This window comes from Ruditapes philippinarum, unplaced genomic scaffold (genome assembly GCF_026571515.1).
Source record: "Ruditapes philippinarum isolate M1 unplaced genomic scaffold, ASM2657151v2 ctg987_1_1_1_1, whole genome shotgun sequence".
Lineage (NCBI taxonomy): Eukaryota > Metazoa > Mollusca > Bivalvia > Venerida > Veneridae > Ruditapes > Ruditapes philippinarum.
The window spans coordinates 190,825-202,483 of NW_026866507.1; the positions used below are offsets into that span (position 1 = coordinate 190,825).

General features: G+C 31.1%; 1 protein-coding gene across 1 annotated transcript in view; it reads right to left on the reverse strand.

The window, feature by feature from the left end:
• Nucleotides 1-710: 710 nt before the first annotated feature.
• The window catches only part of LOC132732690 (protocadherin Fat 4-like), a gene marked incomplete at its 5' end in the record, with an annotated part of 30,615 nt that continues 19,666 nt past the window's right edge, over nt 711-11,659 (reverse strand). Inside the window, 7 exons of the mRNA XM_060719161.1 lie at nt 711-2,354; nt 3,996-4,130; nt 7,064-7,145; nt 7,315-7,457; nt 8,065-8,125; nt 8,476-8,618; nt 9,453-9,572. Of these exons, the coding sequence (XP_060575144.1) occupies nt 2,161-2,354; nt 3,996-4,130; nt 7,064-7,145; nt 7,315-7,457; nt 8,065-8,125; nt 8,476-8,618; nt 9,453-9,572 (878 nt within the window). The remainder of the gene's footprint in view (nt 2,355-3,995; nt 4,131-7,063; nt 7,146-7,314; nt 7,458-8,064; nt 8,126-8,475; nt 8,619-9,452; nt 9,573-11,659) is intronic.

Here is an 11,659-nt window from a genome sequence, read left to right on the forward strand (position 1 = left end):
TTGTGAATCTAAAGATACACTTAATTAAACGTAAAAAATATTTGAATATTTTAATTTCAAAAGTCAAACTAGAATAAATGAAATTAAGTTTCTCATGTAAAAACATAATTTCAAACTTGTAAGATTAAAATAAATTGTATAAAAATGAAGATATTGATTTGAAATCAAAATTGAAAAAAGACTACTCAGGTGTTTTTAAGAAATAAATGTATATTCTTTATAAGTCAAGTACAAGTTTTCTTGATAATCCGTGAAATAAAACTTTAAACTGGTGCCAACCTTCGTTTTTATTGCATTTAAAAGTAATGATGCACTTAGATTTTAAATCTATGACCCTTCATTTTCCTTGATAGAGGATCTTTAAGGAAATAAATAAACTACATCTTACATTTTGTAAACATACTTTAATTCGCGGTATTAGGAGAATTTGGTCGGTTAAAGAGAGAGCATTGAATTACTGGATAAAAATAATGAGTAATCAACACATGCCTATAATATGTATAGAATTTTTGGATAACAATGTAATTTTCAGAACGAAAATTCTTGGTCAAATATAATTTAAACATTACTTGAAAGTTTTGGTTTCAGTGATATATAGTTATTTCCTGTATTTTGAAGCAAAGGTTACGAGATCAGTATATTCTAACGAAATATTGGAGATTCATAATTTAGCTAAATTTGAATACTATAAAAAAAATATTTATACAACTTAACTAATAGTAAACAAAGAGAGCTCTGCACTAGTTTTAAGATATCAGCACAAAGTATAGATATATAAGTTCTCAAACATAATGTGCAGCATACAGTGTTAAAAGGATAAACACGCAACATTCTTCACGTTTATTCAGTAACAATGAAACATTAAAAATAAGATAAATGCCTCAAACAACACATTTTTAAATCTTTAAAATAAAAACTTTAATTAATGCCCAATCACATTACAACTCACCCCCACCTACCCCCGCTGCAAACCCATTCCTTAAAAAGTGCATGTACATAAAACTAAAATTAAAAACAACAACAACGAAAAAACAACAAAAAACAACAACAACAAAAACACAAACAAAACAACCCAGAGTTAATGCAATCACTAAAAAAATATTTGAGAACATTTTTCATTTTTTTTGTTTGAAAGGTTATATTGCCGAGCTGTAAACGGTTAATTAGTTTAAACCTGACAGTTATTTTCATATCCTATATTTTAGGCAACAGACTACACTTTCTCTGAAACAATAGCATCAATCCTTTTTTTGAATTTGATTGTAATGATATTGCGTACATTTGTTTAATCAAAATATTGTTGCAGTCGTAACAAAATTATTTTCAATATAATGTCATAACAGTTACTGTATACATATGAAAAAAATAATTTTTATACAATGTCATATCTTTATACATGAATACATTAAAATGATGTCATAACTGTAAACAGCAAAACAAACCATTTTCAAAATAATGACATAACTGTGCAAAATAGAACAGATCATTTCCAATATAATGACATAACAGTGAGCAACAGAAAAAAACATTTTCAAAACAATGTCATACCTGTCCGCATTTTCATCAATCGTTTTTAATAGAATAAAACAATTACACACAACTGGATATCTCTTTTTTAGTGTCATACCTTTATGCAAGCAATAAAAAGTTGGTATTGAATAAGTGTAATTTAAATACTAAATTTATTGAACTGGCATGATATTATTTTATTCAACGAGTTCAACAAATTTAGAATTGAACATTCACGAATATAAACTCAAAAGTAAAGTATGTACAAAAGACTCATTTTTCATTTGCGCGCCTATAGTGTAACGTCTTCACACTAAAGACATCAAGTCAAAATATATGCAATATCATTTTTACGGAGTTGTAAAATCGGCAAGAATATGTGATAAATCACTACAACATATTTTAAACATCTTTTTTAACAGTTCTAAAAAGAATAAATATATTTCAAAATAATGCTATTATACAATACATGTATACACAGCAAACCATATGATTTCCATCAGAATGCCATATGTGTACGCATCAACTAATTTTTAAGTCAATGTTATAAATGAACATAAATGAACGTATCATTTTCAATACAAATGCACATTATCTAAATGAATCATTTTCAAAAAAATAAAAATTAAAAAAATCGTATTCACGACGTTTTCAATAGTCATTCAAGGAGAGAATTAAGACAGATATTAACATAATAATCAACTGTTTCTTGTCGAAGGCAATCATTGCGCTGTTTATACCACATCTCTTTGTCTGTACAATGACCTTGAATCTTAAATTTGCAATGTCAACACCATCTGTTATAACGATGCTCAAACTGTAAAATTTGATCTTTACCACTGGTGCTATGAAAATGAAGGGAAAAAAGAGAATTTAGTTATAAAGATCCTGTATCTTGAAATGAAGGATATAACAACACTTAAGTGAAATATTTTATATGTATATAATTATTCTTCTAAGACAACATTAAATAATATGTTAGTTATGTACTGCAAAATTAAAATACATGCGTTCACTTCTTATTGAAAAATTTGGCATAGACTTTGGTTTATACAGATTTTTTTTAGTTCGATTTTGTAGGAATCTATAAGCTTATAGACACTCTTTCGAATCCGTTCCTGGAACTAACCAGTACTGAGCAATGAGTTTCTTGCTCAAGGAAACAGCGACTTGCCCCTGACGGGGTTTGAACCTATGCGGCTAGCGATCATTAGATTACTAGTCGGACGCGTTAACCACTCGGCCATACCGCCATTTTTTGGGCTTAGGCTTTATCGAAAATAAATTTCTAATTACCTCCATTTACTTACATGAAGAAATGTAAATGTGATTATATCTTTACAAATAATGCTTTTTGGAACTTACAATATTAATAAATCTTCATTTGCGAAACATATTTATGTCATAAAACCATACACAATTTGAATTACAGGATCTTTAACTTATAGTAAAATTGGCACATGCATGTGAGAACTAACAAGCGCACTGGTAGTAAGTTATATTTTGTGCACAATGAGCAAGCATTAGCATAAAAAAGTATCATAAGCATTCCATAAAGCTGCATGCCCCGGATGAGCTCAAATATTTCAAGAAAATCAAACTTGAAGATATTGAGATAATAATTTAAGAAAAGTAAAAGTATACACACTTCAAGAAAAAATTTACATGTTCTTTGCAATTTATGACCGATATTGCAATATTTATCACCATTTTCTATACTGTGTGTCTAATCCAGTCAGGATTTTTTCTTCGCATATTCGCAGACCTTTTTCTGGTAATTTATCATAGATTTAAGTGCCGTTTGTAAATAACTTCATTTGTTCACTTAACAATATATTACTTTTTCTTACATTTAAAAAAGTCATAAAAAATTGCAAGAATTTGGAAGCATACTGCTTAACACATTCTAACATTTTATTCCTATAATAGGTTTACTGTTCAGACACTCAAATGACGCAATCAGTCATCAAAGAAGTAAGAAAATTAGTAATAAATTGAAGTATTGGATTAATAGGCCATCAAAAGAAAGAAAATTTATAATGAAGTGAAGTTTTCGATCAATAGGCCATCAAAAGAAAGAAAATCAATAATTAAGTGAAGTATTCGATCAATATGCCATCAAAAGTAAGAAAATTAATAATTACTAAGTTAAATATTGGATTAATAGGCCATCAAAAGAAAGAAAATTAATAATGAAGTGAAGTATTCGATTAATAGGCCATCAAAAGAAAGAAAATCAATAATTAAGTGAAGTATTGGATCAATAGGCCATCAAAAGTAAGAAAATCAATAATTAAGTGAAGTATTGGATCAATAGGCCATCAAAAGTAAGAAAATTAATAATTAATAAGTGAAATATTGGATTAATAGGCCATCAAAAGAAAGGTAATTAATAATAAAGTGAAGTATTGGATCAATAGGCCATCAAAAGAAAGAAAATTAATAATTAAGTGAAGTACTGGATCAAAACATTTGCACTTAATTACCTCTCAAAAGTAGTAACGCAGTCCCATTAGAAGCACTGTTAACTTCAAATGTGCCCGCTGGGTATTGTGTCAGTATGTAATCTAGGCCATATTTACTGGTACAGTTGAACCCATTTGAAAGTACGGCACCATCTCCTGAATATATACAATGCACATCAATTTCATTATAATATTTTGTTAATTTATTAGCAGGTTATCCGAACATATGGTCATATGGTTTACTCTCAGTTCTTTTTTACTTGGTCAGTTACTTGTAAAATCCGTTGATACCCCCCAGCCCCCCCCCCCCGAAAAACAGAGTACTGCGCTCCCAGCAAACACATGACGTTAAAATAACGTCGGATTAACGTTAGATTTTGGTCACGACGTCGGCGACCCAAAATACGACGTAAATCTGACGTTAAAAAAACCGATGTCTTTCAGACGTTTCTTTTTGACGTCGTACTTACGTCAGGTTCTGTTCGGTGTCCAGACGGTAGGTAAAAAATTAACCAAAAAAAATCCTTATTCGCTGTTGTAATCATTTAAACTTTTTTCAAATGTTATTTGGCTTACAAATGAAGTGTGGGCTGCATCCTAATAAAACATATAGGTGGCGTTGTATGCAGGCAAGTTACATGTGTTCTTGTTATGAAATATATTTATAGCTACAGATCTGTTTACGATTCCAATCATTTAACATTAAAATATTATCATTTGTGGTACATTATATGTATCAAAATCGGCGAGTTCTTAATAGTGCTTTAACATTTAATCATAGTGTCAGAAAAGGGAAAGAAAAACATAATTAACCTATAATTCGCAACTACAGCCACGTGGGTGGAAATTCAAATTCGTAGGCGTTACGTTTTGGCTGTCGGTCAGGAATTGGGATGCATTGATAAAGTGAATATTTTAGATTTTTCTTGAACAAAAGGTCAGTTCCATTTATTTAAATTTATTTCTACTTTGTATTTGATAAATAATTGCATGATTGCAAGCATTTTTAAATTTAATTATCATTATTTGAACAGTTGAAGCCAAATGTCACACAATTTCGCGATAATGTCTGATAATAATTTTTTTCAAATTTGACATGTTTTAACTCTGCTTGTGAAATGTTTATAATGTGCCTTTCAATACTACCAAAGAGAATGCTTAGTTTTCTTATTTTTCTTAAACTGTGATGTTTTTGTCGGTTAAAATCTGAGAATTGAGAATGAATTTGAAACTTTGAAAAATTTAAAACTTGAGTAACTGCTCTATTTCAAACGTAGAATATACATACATGAAATTTAGAATATAATTTTATAATTTTCAGGTAGATCTAGCTCCAAGTGTTGGACATGCTCTCAAAGGTCGGAGGGTCAGAAACACGTGATTATGTAAAAAGAAACATGGCAAAGTAAGATTTTTGTAAATTCTATACTAAACTGGAGTTTTAAAGCGGCCTTTTAAATTTTCAGTATTCGTGTTTAGTGTCAATTTTTGTTAAAGCTCTCTTATAAAAAGCTAGCAAAATTGTTCATTAGGTTAAGATAACTTTCAAAATTTCTAAAGGGCGGATAACCATGAAAAACATTTTAGCTTGTTTTTTTTTCCATTTTTCATAAATTTCTTTTTTTTCAGTGAAAATGATATTACAAACGCTATTGGACATTAACATATCCTCCGGACAGACGAGGGATGGTTAGAGAAGGTCATATCTAAAAGCATCACACCTCTAAATTCGTGACAATTCTCATGGATATTTAAAAGTATATTCTCATGGATATTTAAAAGTATAACTTTGTGAAGTAACTAAAAGGAAGTAATTGATACCTTAGTGACAATTATCAAAAGGAGGTCAAAATATGCAAAATGTCACTATATGTTTTAGTAATGCTGTAGAAATAAAGTTAAAATACTGAAAATCTGTCATTAATTGCTTGAAACAATGTTATCCGAATCTTTTAACTTTTCTTAAAATTATAATATTTTCATTATTTTGTTTGATAAGGCAAACTTTGATAGAAATGTACATACATTGTTTTGTTCTTTAATATTTGTATATGTTTTCTTAGTTTCATTTATGTCATTGTTTTTGTAATACTTTTTGTTTTGTTATTTACTTATTTTAAGTTTTATTTTGTTTAATTTATGAAAAGTATTTAGCCTTGCAGAATTTACTAAAGATGTATGTATCAGCTTAAAATTGGAACATTTATTTTAAATAAAAAAAACCATTAAAACATTTTATTGCTTTTAGTTTTTTGTTATACATTTCATTGGATTGAAAGTTACTTAATAGAATGAGTTACATTAAATTCGATCAAATCAGGATTAGCCAGAAAATATTTATAACGTGGTAAAACCAAAAGGATTAGGGGAATGATCAGATTAAACTCAGAAAATAGTCAGATTTAGGGCAGAAAACGGTTAAGATCTAGGTCGGAAAATGGTCGGAAAATGGTTAGAAACTGGTTACATTTAGGTCGGAAAATAGTCAGATTTAGGTCGGAAAATGGTCAGATTGAGGTCGGAAAATGGTTAGAAACTGGTTAGATTTTGGTCAGAAAAAGGTTAGATAATGGTTAGATGCTGACGTCTACCTGACGTCAGATAATTACGTCAAAAAAACTTTCAAATCCAACCGTTTTTCCGACCGTCATCCGACGTCAAAACCTGACTTAAATCTGACGTCAGTATGACGTCTTGTGTTTGCTGGGCTATGTTGAATCTATATCTTCTGCAACGTCAGAGGTTACAAAAAACGTTCCAAGCTCAGTCTAAGATTTCGTTTATTTCATTGCACAGACCAATGAAAAACCTGAGAGACAGTAAATAAAGTCAAATGAACATGATTATTCTATGATAAACACAATCGGCTCTCGTGCACTTTTCAAGAATTACACTCGGTCCGTCTGCCTTTTGACACTGTTTAAGCGACACAGACGTAGACAAATCCAATCGGATACACATGTAGAATACACGTGCATGATTGAAATTCTCTTTCAAAAGCCTTATTTCATTTCAGTTCTCATTACCAAGCTTTACATTATATATGGTATCTGCTAAGTACAAATGAATACAATGTGTTTGTATAATACCTTGATCCATGCGGACATACAGGTTTCTTGGATTGGGAAGACATGACAACGACGTAACGTTCATGTACATACTGAAAGTAATCTAAAAAAACACATAAAAAGTTATTTAAATTTACACTTTAAAAAGTATTGAATAAATGTGGTAAGAGGTATGTTATTTTAATAGTTTTAATGTTCTGTTCTGTACTGTTTAATTACATGTATTTGACTATCGTTTTAGAAAAAATCATTTACAGATATAACGTTCTTACTATTTGTCCAACAGAGTCCGTGACGCCGACAGTCAACAGGAATTGGCGAGTTAAAACTTCGGATATGTTGAACTCTCGTAACAGAGACACTTCCCCCAGTTTATCATCAATGGTAAATAGGTCAGGTGATACATCAGGGCTCACTAAATGCAATAATAATTAAAATTATTGTCCTATCAAAGATAAAGATAGACGTTTGAATTCTTGTCAGACAAGACACGCATTAGCAATATCTAATATCCATTTCTCGTCTGTGCATACACTATTCCTTACTGTTTAAAGTGTATTTCAATGTGTTATCGATGCATATAGAGATATGACCGGTAATATAGAAAACAACGTGATAATATATTTTAAAAAAATCAGTTAATATTTATTCATGTATATAGATAAACGTTGTATATGAAAGTAGTAAAATGAAATATTTAAAGGATGTAACTTTAGGTGCAACTGACGAAATATAATAAAAAGTACATGGCCCATTGGTTAAGGTGGTTGACTTCAAACCGTTTGCTTCTCACCGCTGTTCGTGGTTCAAGCCGCGCAAGCGTCTTCCGATTCTTTCATGTGAGAAAGCTCTCAACCTAAGGGTGTTTAACAATGGTTTCGTGCAAGTTCTGTTCGTACACGATACTAACAATTGTTAACATACGTCTATCGAAGGTAGACGGGTCTTCATATTGGTTATTACCCTTAAAGTTGCTCAATGTTACATACATTATAATCAAATATTGCAGAAAGTAATACTACCTCCTTCCACAGAATACGTGAGATTTACGTTGTCATCCGTACAACTCCATGTGTCTATCAACTGGAATATAATATGACATTAAATGACTGTTACAACTATTATAATTGTTATAAAAATCTGGGCAAAACATCCGGGTTTGTTTCATTTAGCAATCAGATATGTGCCTGGCTGACATCGAACAACAGTTAAGCATTTATGGTAACGTTAATTTATATCTATATAATAATCAATAGATTAATTAACATTCACAAAAGCGTTCCAGTAGTTAACAAAAAACAATAAAAAAAGAAAGAAAAAAGAAAATGGAAAGAGGGTGGATTTTGGATTTTTCATTGTGCTAATAACACGTGCTCGAGGTAAATGTTTTAAAGAATGTTCCCTGTCTTTGAATCATATATGTATATACAAACCACGACTTTTGTGCCAGCTACAGCAGTATTGACATCCACAGTTTCACACCATACCGACGTATGAGAACATTCAGGGGGACTGTCCGGACTCACGGGAATAGTTAGGCTACCTGTTGTCACCAATTTTGTTGTCAAAGAACCACCTGCATGGTAATAAAACAAGAGAAAGTTTATCTGTCATGGAAAACAAATTGCTGATCAATACTCAAATGTACTGTACAAGCTGTACTTTTGCTTTTAAAACTGTAATAATAACTAAATTGTAAGAATTTTGGTTTTATCAAAAAATATCGATTTAACGGTAGGGAGAAAATTATTTGAATAGAAGACACAATCGAAATAAAACATTATTTACTCAATCTACTCGTTATCTATATATAAACAAACATGCTTTTACTCAGTACTATTAATCCCGTCTAACACACCCTTTGCAAAAATGAACTCGCCAATAATCTAATTTCGGGAAAGGATCCCAGCTCAATAAGAATTACATTTCCGTAATAGGATAATGTCGTGAAATACGGACCTACCAAAAGTGGTTATAACTCCGCATCTATCTATCTATCTTGATCTTTAACTTTATGATTAAGTGGCATATAAAGATGAAGCAAATATTGTTCTGTATATTTGAATCTGTTTTATTTAATTTACATTAAAGAATTTTACTTCATTCGACGTTTGTGATCACTCTAAGAGTCCAATTTCAGGAAAAGCATTACGTTTCATGAAACTTCCAATGTTTATACATTTGGACCTTCAAAATTGAAGATCTGGCAAACTTATTTCCCATCATCCCCTCTCCCCAGTAATTTTTCCGGGCAAACGTTTAGACACTTGTACTGTGGAAGTTACTTCGTTACCGTAAATGGTCACATTATGCAAGCAGGCCTTTTTGGTCCTGCTTTTTTACCTCGATATCATACAAATTCCTGAAACCAGTGTAGATTGTAATGATACTGGAAACAATTTTTACTTACTGTATGCCCCAATGGTTAGATCGTATTGTGAAGTGTCCAGCGAAATAGTCTTTGCATCTTGTATAAGCTTTACATCGCCCGTCGTCTCGTTGATTGCAAACATGGAATCCACGTCGCCAGCTAGTATATGATATAATTTCACTTTTATATTCCATGGCAATAATATTTTGAAACAGAAATTGTTTATATAGATAAGCAAACTGTACACTCAATGTTTATACACTCTAAATCTCAGTGTTTTGATTCTAAACACATGTGAAAACACCTATCTGTAACAGTTTTAAAACATGTTGCGGTGTTTTCACAAAAAACTGATGTTTCACACTAAAACACGGGTGTTTTCCTAGAAAACGTGTTTAGGTGTTTTGTCTGAAAACACCTAACACGTATTTTGGGACTGTAACAGATTTAAAACACGTTTACACGTTTTAATAGTTTCCATGTTTTATTCAAAACACGATCAACAAAAAATGTGAACAATGACACATAAAACAAATTATACACATTTTAATAACATTTTGAAATTTAGGTTAAATACTAATTGTTTCTTCATTACTGCACATAAATGTTAAAATAGATCAAGACCCCCTACCATTATCATAATAGTATTTTTGGTATACTAAAATTAATATTGCATGCCTGACAGAGTGACAGTAAAGTTGACAACTTTTGGAAAAACACTGTCAACTGAGGTAGTATTTCCTACAGGTGGCAATTTTACTGTCACCTTGTCAGCCATGTTACAATCCAATGCAATATACCCGAAATTCTGGTGTTACCAATCACAAAATTAAAAAGAGCATTTTCATATTGAACCTTCAAACAATTAAAAACAAGGCAGTCTGAAGGACAGCTATATCCCCTTCGCAGTGGACAGGAATCTGTACTTCTTGATCTTTAACAAACCATGTTTTTTTAGAGAAAAACCTGGCTGTTGTGCCATGGTCGTGATTATTTATGCTAAAATATTTAAAATCTTCCATGTCAAAAAGTTATAAACAAGAATATTTGACTTCTACCTGTGACCTTTGGGACAGTGATCTGATTGTTGCCCTCTGCACATCCTCTTATAATGGTGATAATTTGTGCCAAGTTATTTTAAAAACTTTTCAGCAGATTAAGTTATTTAGGGGACACAAAAAGTGGACCATTAACATTTGACTTTTAAGTGTGACCTTGACCTTAGAGGTAGTGACCTTGTTGTGCTTTGCTCATCATGATATAAAGGTGATCATTTGTGCCAAGTTATGTTAAAAACATTTCATCAGTTGAAGTTATGGAGCGGACACAAAAGGTAGACTTTTTAACCTATGACCTTAAGTTGTGACCTTAGGGGTAGCGACCCGATTATTGCGCTCTGCACATCGTCTCATACTGACCATTTGTGCAAAGTTATTTCAAAAAATTTTCAGTTTAAAAAAGTTATGGAGTAGACATGGAAGACAGACTGTGGCCATTCCTGTAACCCCTCCCCTCTATGCAGAAGGGGATTAAAAATGAATGTATAAAATAAATACATAAAACAGATTACAGTTATATAATATTTAGGCAAACAATTAAGTAAATAAATAGATAGACAGTTAAACAACAAAAACAAATCGATATATGGATATCAGTAGAATTTCAGGTAAAATAAAAATATATATATAAAATGGATTTAACTTCTCTCTACAAAAATAAAACCTTTTTAGTTTTTACACAGTAAAGCCTAACTCCCTGTAAAAAGTAAAAAACCGGGTTTTGGCACATATATGTATCATATTTGGGTTGGAAAAAAAACAAACAGTATTTTCAGACAGTGTCAAAAATCGGTCATTCAATGTTGACTGTCCCCAATAATGTGTCCGAGTACTGTCAGACAAATTATAATACACTTCATGGTTACGAGGAGGGGGGGGGGGGAGTCAAAAGTCTGTGCACTAGTGCTCTATTTTTTATCAGTAACAGTATATATCCTGATGGTTCATAAATATCTTTGTTGTGGTGCGCTTAAGGCTTAGACAAAAAAATGGTACACTTTAGCACTCTAAAAAGTTACAATGCAACTTTATACAATATTTTGATAAATCATTTCTTTGACTCTGAAACCACCAAAAATTTAAATGCACAACAAAGGTGCCTGATCAGTGAAAACTAGTGATCTCTGTAAATAATTCTGCTTACCACTTGAAATCAGTAAATAAAAATTCAATAAATCTGATATGATA